The 12,451-nt window shown below is 37.6% G+C and overlaps 2 protein-coding genes across 2 annotated transcripts in view; one reads left to right on the forward strand and one right to left on the reverse strand.

Annotated features, from left to right (window-relative positions):
- LOC144637645 (HEAT repeat-containing protein 1-like) overlaps positions 1-12,005 on the forward strand; it is a 207,652-nt gene extending 195,647 nt beyond the window's left edge. Inside the window, exon 46 of the transcript XR_013567745.1 lies at positions 11,988-12,005. The gene's annotated coding sequence lies outside the window, so the exon portion shown is untranslated. The remainder of the gene's footprint in view (positions 1-11,987) is intronic.
- LOC144639126 (adenosine receptor A1-like) lies at positions 836-2,233 on the reverse strand. The gene is made up of 2 exons (XM_078498375.1): positions 2,225-2,233; positions 836-1,975 (listed from the first exon to the last, which is right to left on the reverse strand). Exons 1-2 carry the CDS (start codon positions 2,231-2,233, stop codon positions 836-838), a joined length of 1,149 nt encoding a protein of 382 aa, XP_078354501.1.
- Positions 12,006-12,451: the final 446 nt, after the last annotated feature.

The raw sequence follows: 12,451 nt of genomic DNA on the forward strand, positions 1-12,451 counted from the left end.
AAATTAAATTTACCCAAAAGTGACTAAGATGGGGTCTATAATTGGCCATAGAATATGACTATAATGGGGTAGGGGTTCTGAGAGGCCAGCGGCACATACCCAACAAAAATTTACCCAATTACCCCCCCCCCCCCCCGGGGAACTGGTATGGTGATCTATCAAATTGAGCTCTTTTCTGAGTCTTGCAAACACCTTTTTTCGATCATATGAATACAAAAAAATTCTATTGTAAAAAAAAAAAAACAATCAAGAGAAACGTGAACTTAGCCAGTACCCGTGAAAATATAACTGTAGCCCCGAGATCGATGCATGCGCAAGAAACAGGTTGAATCAGTGTCGCGCAATTGAAAATGAGTGCCTTTATCATAAACTTATATTAAATTGTTCCATGAAGTCGATGGACTATATTTCTCTGTTTCTGCACCCACGAAACCCGAAGTGAACGGTTCAAATAACAACGTTTCCGAAAGCTGATATTGTAAGAAATCAGAGGGTGTATACAAGGTCTTCCTGCACATCTAAACGACTCATTTTTATTGCAAAGTGTAGGTTCCCTTAAGATGAACAACTAATAGGCAAAGGTTGAACGAAAATCTATTTACAGCTCTATTTCTATGACTGTATTTTAAAAATATAAATGCCAATGTAACAAGATTGGGTATTGTGAGAAGTATTTGACACAAATGTATGGAAATTAGTATTCTGTACAACTGACATTGCGCATAGAAACAAGTTTACATTTATTTTCCAGTTACCTCCTTAAATACAAAGATCTCGTATTTTACTCGATAGTTCCATCGTTTATTTGAGTTCCATTTTTGTTGTCCATGCTGTCCTAGCCACTGTTGTTGTTGTTGCCGTTGTTGTTTGGATTTCCCGCCTGTTCGTTGTGTTGAGTTTCTTCTCTTTTCTGCCCTACTTCAAGCGGTGCCACAATGTTCGATCTTTCAAACATTCGCCTTTCAAACTGTTCTGCTTGTGTAAAGTTTTTTCTAAGCAATATTTCAATAAACGCTACGCGAAATTGTCTTATTCTGATACAGTAAATAACAGGGTTTATCAAAGAATTGAGCATTGTTACAAAGGTTGCAGTGAAAAAAGCAATGTAAGCCAAATTTAAACTAGTGATGGTAAAAGTCAATTTAAGAAGTATTCTAACAACAATTATTGGCAAATAACACAATAATAGCATAAATAGTACAGTTGTTGTTAACTTAAAAGCTTTCTTCTCCTTTAAGAATTTCTGTCTGGCTTCCACTGAGACTTGTTGGGCAGCGATTTGTTTTTCGTGGCGACGAGTCTCAAAATAAACTGCAATCTGGCAAAAGGCTATAATCGAAATGAAAATAGCTAAGAAAATACCAGTATTGAACAAGAAAAAGTTAGTACCTGTCACGAGTACAGGCACAATGATTAGAACTACAGTGATCCACGCCACAGCGGAGGAACCAAGTATTCGAGCTTTAGTGACCATGGTTATGTACGCAAACGAGTGTTTAATCGCTATATACCGCTCCACACTAATCAAGACCAGGTGACGAATTGACGCTCCAATCAATGTCCTAGTAAAAAGTAGCGATAGTCGTTGCAGTGTGCAATGTTCGTTGGACGTTTGACCTTGCAGGATTAATATTAAGAGGGCGGTAAAAATAGGTTGACCAATAACTCCCATCAACACATCAGTGACGGCCAAACAGCCGAGTGCAATGTTAGAGTTGGTTTTCAGTCGCGCTTTGGTTTTAACAGCGATTATCAGCAGCGAGTTCAAAATAATGGTGAAAGGGCAAGTTATTATGCTCACGACTGTTAAGAAGACAAGCACGACGTTAGCCCCTGTTGTAGTGCGATCAAGGTTTCCTCCAATGTACTCATAGATTTCACATTCATGGGGTATCGTCCCGCTTGTGGAGGCGGCGCTCAAATTCATGTCTTCTCTGTTGCGATCGAACTTCTTCTGTCTGTAATCTGTATCTGCCTACTGGCCGCCTCTGTGCTATGTTCTGTGTTTAATAGACTGCAGCCAAACAACTGCACCTGTTTGTAAGAGAATAGCACTGCCACAAAGGTAATTGTGTTCGTCTAAAAAAAAAACGTCAATGCAGGAACTTGAAAGGACTTTTTCTTTGCCGTTCTTTTTTCAGATTTCTTCAGTATTTACATGACAATGTTGGTTTACAGTTTTATGATTTTGGTTCGTGTTTTCCTATAATTTTTATGAATTTACTTGATTCATGCTCTTTTCTTCCAACGGTGCAAAAAATTAATAAAAATTATCAAAGTGAAACGCTTTGAACTAAGACTACAAATGCCCAAAAGATACAACCTATTCCTGGAAAATTGTACACGGAGTTACGGATTTAATACTGCTTTAATCCCTTAGGTTGTTGGCAAATCGGAGCGTCCTTTAAGAAGTACAACACTTCGGATATAAGCACAGTTATTAACACAGAGTTTCCATGTAAATTGGCTGTTATGATTTGACTTCAATGGACACGGAATGAAATATGAGGACTAAACGCGCGAGAAACTGTGAATTTCAGAAAATGCATTCATAATCACATGTATAATCTATGGTAAAGACTCGACGTTTTCATAAATTAGTTTACAAACCTTAAAATTGTAACCGTGTTTCAAACTATTGTCAGTGGCTTTAAATAAATAAACATAGGCAGGGTTAATGTAATGGAAGGTGTATTTAATGGAAGGTGTATTTGCACCGACTCATAATGCATAGTACTTTCGACTATCATCGTACGATTCAAGGGCTCCTCAAAATTCAAGGGCACATTATAATTTGTCCATTATCGAATTTTTTCAGCCATTTTCAAGCGGAAGACTGAGGAAACTGCCATAAATTGATCTATTATGTTTAGGAAACACGCTTCTGTTGACAAAGCAAAATGTAGAAGAACTGAGACACGCAAGCCCTTACTAATTCGACAGCATTTGCTTTGGCTAAAAATAATTAATCTGTTTTTATATCTTAGAAAAAATCGAAATGTGTAAAAAAAAACAAAACAAATAAAACTCGATTTGGGCATAATGACGAGTAATAGTATGTAATAAAACGTTTTCTAATCTGTGACCTTGATTCCTAACAGGACTGCAGTTATGCAGTATTCCTTTTCCATGTATATTTATATAAAAACATATACCTAGAAAACATCTGTCATTTCATGTTATTTTTAAGGCGAGCGTTTTCTATAACTGCGATTTTTAAAAGATCTGGTCTGATAGAAGCAGTCTGGCTATAATTTTTAGATAGTGATCGACACATTTGATTTTAAAATTAAACAAAACATGTTTCGGTCATTCAACGACCATCTTCAGTTTTGAGTAAATTTTACAAGTTATATTTGAATTTATAATATTCTAATGCAACAATGGCAATAACTACTAAATATTCAAATTTAAAAATTAAGAAAAATAGCGAAAGAAACAAATACGCCAATAAGAGCGAAATAGTTAAATAATCATGCCCCAGTTTTATGAATTCATTTATCTTAGCCTGTGAGAGCAGACGGCTTTGTTCTGGAATTTTGTGGTCGCATGTCCTTGAATTTCGAAGCATTTGGCGGAACATTTGAGAATCTTAAACGGACGACAACACTAACTTAATGCCAAGATTGTTTCCAAGTCTATTGTCTGTTTTGATCGTTGAGCGACCGAAGCATGTCTTTTTTCCAAATCAAATTTGTCGTTCTCTTTCTAAAAATTGCCATTAAAAACTGGATATTATAGGAACCGGTAATTATTTATCGTGTATGGTCGGGGTTGGTCGGAGGAATTTATTCACGTGAACCAACTGTTTAACCTTATTATATCTGATCCCCTCCCCACGAAAACGGGTGTCGGTAAAACGCCGACTCGGGGCCGGGGCCGGGGTCGGGGCCGGGGCCGGGGTCGGGGTCAGGGTCGGGGTCGGGGTCAATTTTTTGGATTTTTTTTTTTAAATTCACTGATTCAAAAAAAAAAAAATACAAAGTTTATATTAGCGTCTGGGGTATTTCGAGTCGAAAAAAAGCATTTACTTCACAAATTCGCCACAAATCTTGATCCTTATAAGTTCAAAAGTATAACAGAAGAATTTCAGTTAAGGTATAACAGGCGAAAGATGAAATTTAACTTTTACGTATACTGTACATACAGTTTAGCCTACTTTGTCTACTTCTCTGTTATCGAATAATTTAAACCCGCTTTCAATGTTACGCGCATAGCTATCTTTCTACGTCCATCTTTCCACATTATCTTTCGAATCAAAACCGATGGATACCCTTGTTGGTTTCACCCACAAGGTCAAAAGGTCATGCTGGTGGGCTGTGATTGGCGGATTTCGATCCGTGTTGTTTGTTACAACAAACCGCTATGCACATAAGAGCGGATGTAATACTTCCTCGTCAGCATAACATAACATAACATAACATGAACTTTATTTAAACTCGAATTTTAGAGTAGCCTGAAAAAGGCTAATATCTTGTAAATTGTATAAAAGGAAAATTTACATTTAAAATCTATTTACATCTATTTACATGAAAAAAAAAAAATGTTAAGATATACCATTATGCCTGAAAGGAGATTCCTTTTAGGAGTCTTTTCACATGCAGGTAGCCCAAGCTCCTAAAGGAGCCGTCAACATATAGACCACATATGACATTGCGTAATAACGTTATTATAAGGGTTTGTATGGGAATATAACGATCGTAAAAAAATAATTCAAAATAAAGGGAAAATATCCGATAAAATCGACTTACCTATCCTCTTCTATACACATCTTGTGTTTCTATGCCGTTTGGGGGCGTTTTGAAGTGATTCCAGTGGGTTTCAGGTTCGCTGGTTTCCTCTCTATATATAATATAAATAATATAAATTATATATAGAGAGGAAACCAGCGAACCTAAAACCCACTGGAATCACTTCAAAACGCCCCCAAACGGCATAGAAACACAAGATGTGTATAGAAGAGGATAGGTAAGTCGATTTTATCGGATATTTTCCCTTTATTTTGAATTATTTTTTACGATCGTTATATTCCCATACAAACCCTTATAATAACGTTATTACGCAATGTCATATGTGGTCTATGTGTTGACGGCTCCTTTAGGAGCTTGGGCTACCTGTGGTCTTTTAAAACCAGTTAAAGTAGGTTCAGATCTTACATTATTAGGTAAGGAGTTCCAGGCCTTAGATGCAAAATAACGAAAAGAGTCAATTAAAACGTCTTTCCGCATTTCGGTCACGCAAATTGAAGAGATTGCTCGATACCTTCACTTATATTTTAAACAATTACAGAATGTAGAAACTTAAAGATTGCGAGACTTGTTAATGCGAGCTTCGCGGTCTAAACAAAACAATTCTGCTTCCTTATTTCTTTGGATACGAAAGGCCGCTTTATTTTAACGATATAAATCTGAATTAATTTTCTCAATTTAATTTAAACCTGAAAAAGTTCATGCTATGTTGGCGAGGAGCTAGCGCTCAGAAAGAAGTCGGCAGCAAATTCTATCCCCCAAGATAAACAATTTCACCTGTCGCCTGCTAGACCACGAATTTTTCTTTTATACTTTTAAACTTATAAGGATCAAAATTCCCGGATATTCTGTGAAAGAAATGCTTTTTTTCGACTCGAAATGCCCCACACGCTAATATAAATTTTGTATTTTTTTTTCTGAATCAGTGAATTTTTTTAAAACAAAAATAAAAAAATTGACCCCGACCCCGACCCCGAGTCGGCGTTTTACCGACACCCCACGAAAACAACTGTTGTGCTTAATATCTACAGATGCAGCTCCCTGCCCAATGTAGACTGTTCACAGCCTCTCGATTTTTTAACGCAAAAAAGCAAACGAAGCGAGCGCGCGGGGGGAGGGAGGCGTTAAGAGAGCGAAAGGTGAATAAAATGAAAATGAAATTAAATTTATGGCTCTCAAGAGATCTCACAATTTTATGGCAAATCTTTGCTGGCGAAAGCTTTAGGTGTGTCACAGTTGGTGTATGCAGCATCTATGCTGACTGTTCCAGAAGCGGTCATTAAAACTGTTCAGGAGAATCTTTTCGCTTTTCTGTGGAAAAATAGGAAGGATAAAATAAAAAGACTTGTAATGTACCAACCAGTTGTAGAAGGGGGAATTAACTTCGTCAACTTCAATATGTTAGTTAAATCTTTGCGCCTGGCCTGGATTGGTAGGCTCCTAGGAAATTCTTGTGATAAATGGAAGGCAATACCGAACTACTACTTCCGAAATTATGGTGGCCTTCCGCTTCTCCTCAAATGCAATTATAATGTGGCACTGTTAGATAAAAGTCTGCCCCTCTTCTATCGAGAACTTCCTCAATACTTTCAAGAACTCAAGAACATAACCAACATTTTCCCAAATGGTGAATTTATTATCTGGAACAACAAGTCGATAACTATAGAAAATGCTACTTTATTTTGGAAATCATGGCTTGAACGTGGAGTTGTTTTTGTGCAGGATGTGTTAAATTCTAATGGAAATTTCTTATCTTACGAAGAGTTTAGTAATAAATTCAACATTACAACAAATTACATGTATTATTTCCAGCTTATTGCAGCCATCTCATCTCATCTTAAAAGGAAAGCTGCACAAACTTTAATACCTTCACGCGATCTCTCATCAAACTCCGCTTTTATCTCTTCAACTGAAACCTCGATTAACCTAGCTGTAGCACGCTGCAAAAATTGTTACCAACTAGTAACCAATCACAGTTTTATTATTCCAAGTGGTGTACAAAAGTGGCAGGAAAGATTTCCTGAAAATTTTACTAACTGGAGTGAAAAGTTCCAAGCAATATACCGATCAACTAAAGATAACAAACTGCGTCAATTCGGTTTTCGTTTCTTGCATAGAATAACTGTTACGAAGAAAGAACTCAAACGTTACCATCTAGCCAACGACGACAAATGTATTTTTTGTTCTAGTTCGGACTCAATTGAACATACCTTTATTGACTGTAATGACTCTGCAATCTTTTATTCACAAATTTTATATACTACTTATTAACCGAGAGTGAGGTCATTACAGGGGAATCTCAGACCGAGGCCGTGATGTATTGACCGAGCGACAGCGAGGTCAATACATCAAGGTCGAGGTCTGAGATTCCCCTGTAATGGCCGAACGGACGAGGTTAATAAGTTATTTATTATATGGCCTTTAAGCACTATTCAAAAAAGAGTATAATCAAGGGAAAAAAAACACTGGAGGTAAAACTCGCTCTCTGTGGCTCTCTTCGTCGCACATACTAAAGAAGTATCGGTATGCTTATATTTTTTCCTTCAGTTATTGAAAAGATAGTTATTTTGTCGGCATTTTTTGTTGTTTTTGCCCCCTGGCTAGTAACTTTTACTCACAACTCAAAAAACCGTCGAGCCGAGAAAAATTTTCATAATGCCCAGTCATTACAAGAAAATAATGCCCGCTCAGCAGCCAATCAGAGCGCGCGTACTATTGTAGACATATAATAACTTGGTTTAATCATTGTCAAGATACTGCGATCATTTTATCCAATAAACAAATTGCTCTTCATGACATATCGCATCTGTCTGAAGGGCTTTCCAGTCCCATAAAGCGCAGATTAGACTTGCTCATCATCTTGGCCAAACAATATATCTATGCTTCTAAATGTCTTGAGAAAAAACTCTCTGTCAATGAATTCGTGAATAAAGTCACTGTTCAATGGAAATTAGAAAACTGCTCTCATTTTCAAACAATGACTGAATAATTTTCTCCGGGTAACTTTTTACACAATTAATAAAAATAGATAACTTTGCTCGCACTAAAAAAAAAAGAAAAAAAAAGAATGATAACATAGTTGTAATATGTTTAAATATTAATCTAATGCATAGCCCTCATATTACTTTATTTCCTGCGTATATTTCCCGTTATTTGTCTTTGTATTACTTTGTATATATTACATGACAAGTGTAAAATAAGTGTAAGTTATTTTATCTTAAGTTTTGTATGCAATTGGTCTGTAAGTAGCTGTATTGTTTACTTTTTTGTGATGTATTTTTTGTGTGTGTGTGTGTTGCAATAAAAAAAAAATAAAATAAAAAATAAAATAAAAAAAATTATTTCAAGATTTACAATAAACAACCAAAAGGCAAAGTTCGGTGAAAATAAAATGCCTTATGGCAAAACCAACAAAGAATCATTCAACTAGAATGTCAGTTCAAGTTTTTATTACAGTTTTTTGGGAAAATCTCCAGGAGTCAAAGGGTTAAAAAGCGAACGAGATATTTCCAATAAACGCATGAAAAGTGACAGAAAAAGAACCTTTATGTTAAGTCCCGCCTTAATATAAACAGTTTCAACGCTAAAGTCATTTTCGTATACCTTAAGGTTACTATTGTTAGCGGCTACCTACTTAAGCGATTTTTTTCTGAGCAAGAATTAGCGACTATCAAATTTAGCGAATTTTCGAAAATTGAAAAAAAGGTAAGATAGACTGAAATGTTCAACAAAAGAACAAAATCATTTGAAACTGAACGAACGCTATCATTGTCATAAAGAACAAAGTTAATTGAAAATATCAGAAAATTGGTTCTTGTCAGGAAAAGCAGTCTTGCCCTCTACGATGGCAGCAATCTCAGCTTTCTCCCAACCCTGCTTAATTGTTGCCCGGCCTTTTGATGTTGTCATATAGTTGTACAGGGCCACTATATTTTATTGTTGTTTTTCTTTGGTGGGTGGGGTACGTATAACGTAACGCGTATTAAATTTGACCGAGACATTTAGGGATTTTCGCCCAACTCGCTAAAATCGCTTTCAAAAGCAATTCTCAAACTCATTAATTATTCGAAAGGTTATAAGCCAATCGGAGCATCCCACTTCGGTCAGGTGCATGTATCCTGATACCCAATCATACGGATCAAGAAATCGAATTTTTCCGCGTTTTTGAAAAATTAGCGGAAAAATATTCTCTCGTCGGTATGAACTATCTAGGGATTTGGTAGAGTATTAAAGGAGTAGTTGTATGCTAATTTCTTCATCTTGGTGTTCTTCTCTGGAGGCGACTGAATTTTATTCGTGTTGTTAGTTAGCTTTAGTCATCGTTGATCGTATGGGAGAACAAGAAGGAGCTAGTGCCTCTATTTCGCCAAAACTAAATGCCATTTTAGATGCACAGAGAAATGCGATATTAACGGCAGTTAACACTCAAATTCAAGGTCTTCAGAGCAATTTGCTTCAGGCTCAGTCAGATTTAGCGGCCCAGATTGCGTCGGATCTGCAACCGGACAACTACGTCTTTAAGAAGAAAGGGAAAGTTGTCAAGACAAGCAATTCAGCCTTGAAAGCCCTTGAAAGTGGAAATGTTCCTAATACCAAGGAAGAGCTGAATAGAGGTATTTCTTTGATTAATAATAGACAGAAGATAATTAAATTGGCAAATAAATCTGAATTCGGTTGGGCGACAGTCCAAGAACATGACAACGACGGATGATTTGGCTGACGACGAGGCCGACGCCTCAGAGATTAAAAAAGGGAAAAAAGACCTGGTGTTACGATTAAATCATTGCAAGAAAAGAAGAGATAAATCAGCCCAAAAGTTTCCTCTACTGCGCCTTCAACTTTGAGCGCTCCCAGATTTGGCGGTTCGTCTGGCTCTTTTCCTTCAGCTTCTAGTTATTTTCGTCCCCAAGGTCGATACTCCTTTAACTCATTTGTGTTATCGATGCGGTAAACGTTGGTATTGATGCAATATGTGCAACACTAAAGATAAACCTTCGTCTTCAGGAGCAAAATCTTGATTTATTGGAGCTGTCAGAATTTGAACAGGGCGTCGAAGGATCCAGCTTTTCACAGGGAAAGTTGCATGCTAACTTTTCATTTTGGTGTGATTCAGTCAAGGCCTCTGACTTTGTTCTAGATTATTTTCAAGGAATCTCCTTTGCCATATTCGATTGAAAACAGATCATCAGCCCTTCGTCGGGACACCTTTGTTCGAGAAGCAATTTCAGAACTTCTGGAACGTGGTTGTATAAGAGAAGTCAGATAATACCCGCAATTTTGTAATCCGCTTCATGTTGCTGTTCAATCATCTGGGAAACTGCGTCTTATTTTAGATTTGTCTCATCTAAATAAGTTTATTGTTAAGAAGTCCAGCAAATATATAGACTTAAGAACTGTTCTTCAAATGTTTTCGCCTGGAATGTTTGTCTCCTCTTTCGAGTTTAAATCTGCTTATCATCACATTGACATTTGTGAAGAGCATATGAAGTTTCTGTCGTTCAGATGGCCTTCGATAGACGGCGTGATGACATTCAACGAGTTTAGGTGTTGCCTTTTGGCCTAACTTCAGTTTCTTATATTTTTTCCAAAGTGATGCACCAGTTCAAGTTAGTTTAGTTTTGGAGGGGTCGCGGCCATTTGGCCTTGATGTATCTCGATGATGGCATCGGGGGAAATTTGTCTTTTCAAAGTGCCAAAAACATCAGTGTTCAAGTCCGCAACGATCCTTCTTCGGCTGGTTTTACACCTAATGATGATAAATCGAATCGGGAGCCCGTTCAGAAGTTAGTTTTTTCTGGGTCAGTCGGTGCTAAAATTTGAAACGGGTTTGATTCTTATTCCTGAAGAGCGAATACACAAACTGAAATCTTCCATTTATGTTTGCCTTCAAAGTTGTAATATTTCAGCCAGAGGTCTTGCTTCTATAATAGGGCAAATTCTATCGATGTCGTGTGCTGTTGGTAAGATTACGAGATTGTTTACCAGAAATTGTTATGCCGCCATTGAGCAAAGAACCTCCTGGGATCAACCTTTGTACGTGTCTCCTGAGATTCGCAATGAACTTTTATTTTGGCAAAAAAATATCGACTTTATTAATGGAAAGCGTATGTCACCTAAGTCTAGCGCTGTTGGCGTTGTTTATTCTGATGCAAGTGACACTGGTTTTGGTGGCTATTTCGTTCAATGCGGTCAGGATTTAGTTTCGGACCAGTTGTCGGGCTTGACTGTAAAATGGTTCACGGACAATCAGAACGTTCCTAGGATCATTTCATCTGGCAGGGGCGGATCCAGGGGGGGTGGATTGGGTGGCTAGCCACCCCCCTTGATCCACCAGAAAAATGAAAATAAACATATTAAAATAGAAAATAAGGACAATGTCCATCCACCTTTCATAGTCAGGCGGCCGTTCAAAGTTAAGAAATGCCATTTTTCCAAAATAGGAGATTTTCGACAGCCTGTTTTACGAACTTCTGGCTTATTGTAACAAAGCATGTGTGTATAATTTTAAAAAGTTAGATTCCTTTAAACTTTCAAGAGTTGTTTTAGCCTTGCTGGAATGATTTTTTTCTCCATTTACATCTTTTTTTAATGAGTTTTCGTATCGTTTTTTTCGCATCGAAGCGATTTCACAAGCAAGCAAAGTCGCCAAAGTTGTCCCTAGGCCACTTTGCCAAGGGCTAAAAAATTTCACGCACGTGGGTGAGCAAAAAAACGCATATCTGTTCTTTCCTGTAAGTTCCTGGTCTATCAAGTTTGAATTTCAATCACTGTTCATTTCATAAGAACAAGACTTTTTCTCCAAGTTAAAGAAAGTATAATCTGCCAAATTATCAAGTAAAAACAGTGGTTTAATAACTTAATTGACAGCTGTTTAAAGCGGCTCAGAATCGCGGAAATCACGTCTAAGAGGCTTCAACTTTTCAAAATTTTCTGAGGGGGCATGCCCCCAGACCCCCGTAGGGGGATGGAGCCTTCGACTCTATTACATGTGGGCCTCAGACCAACCTCATATGCACTCCCACTTTCAAAAAACTGCCTGAAAGCCCGAAACCCCAACCCCCCTACCCCATAAAAAACAAACAGGGCTTGAACAATATAGTAAACAAAAATATTGGTAAACAGCCACCCCCCTTTGAAAAATCCTGGATCCGCCCCTGATCTGGCAGCAGCAAAGGTCATTTGCAGTCCGAAGCTTTGTCTATTTTTAACATTTGCTGTTCTCGCGCTATCTCGATCGAGATGGAATGGATCCCAAGATCTCAGAATGACAAAGCCGATTTTCTCAGCCGCATTTATGATTCCGATGACTGGGATTTTTTCGTGGAATACATTTCAAAACATTGACTTTGTTTTGGGCCCGCATTCTATCGATCGTTTTGCTAATTATTTAAATGCTACGCTTTCTAGATTTAACTCTAGGTTTTGGAATACGGGTTCAGAAGGTAGTGATCCATTTGTAATGATCTCGGCGGGGGAGAACAATTCTGCGTGTCCCCCTATTTGCCTTATTCCGCGAGTGTTGCTCTATATGCGTAACTGCCAAGCGTCTGGGACACTTATTGTTCCTTTGTGGCATTCTGCTCCATTCTGGCCGATGATTAGTGCCGGTGGGGATAATTTTTCTGATTTTGTTGTTGTCTGGATGGACCTACCAACTGCTAAAGAAGCCTTGATTCCTGGCAGATGTATTGTATGTTTGGTAA

This window comes from Oculina patagonica, chromosome 14 (genome assembly GCF_052425735.1).
Source record: "Oculina patagonica isolate OP01 chromosome 14, crgOcupat, whole genome shotgun sequence".
NCBI lineage: Eukaryota > Metazoa > Cnidaria > Anthozoa > Scleractinia > Oculinidae > Oculina > Oculina patagonica.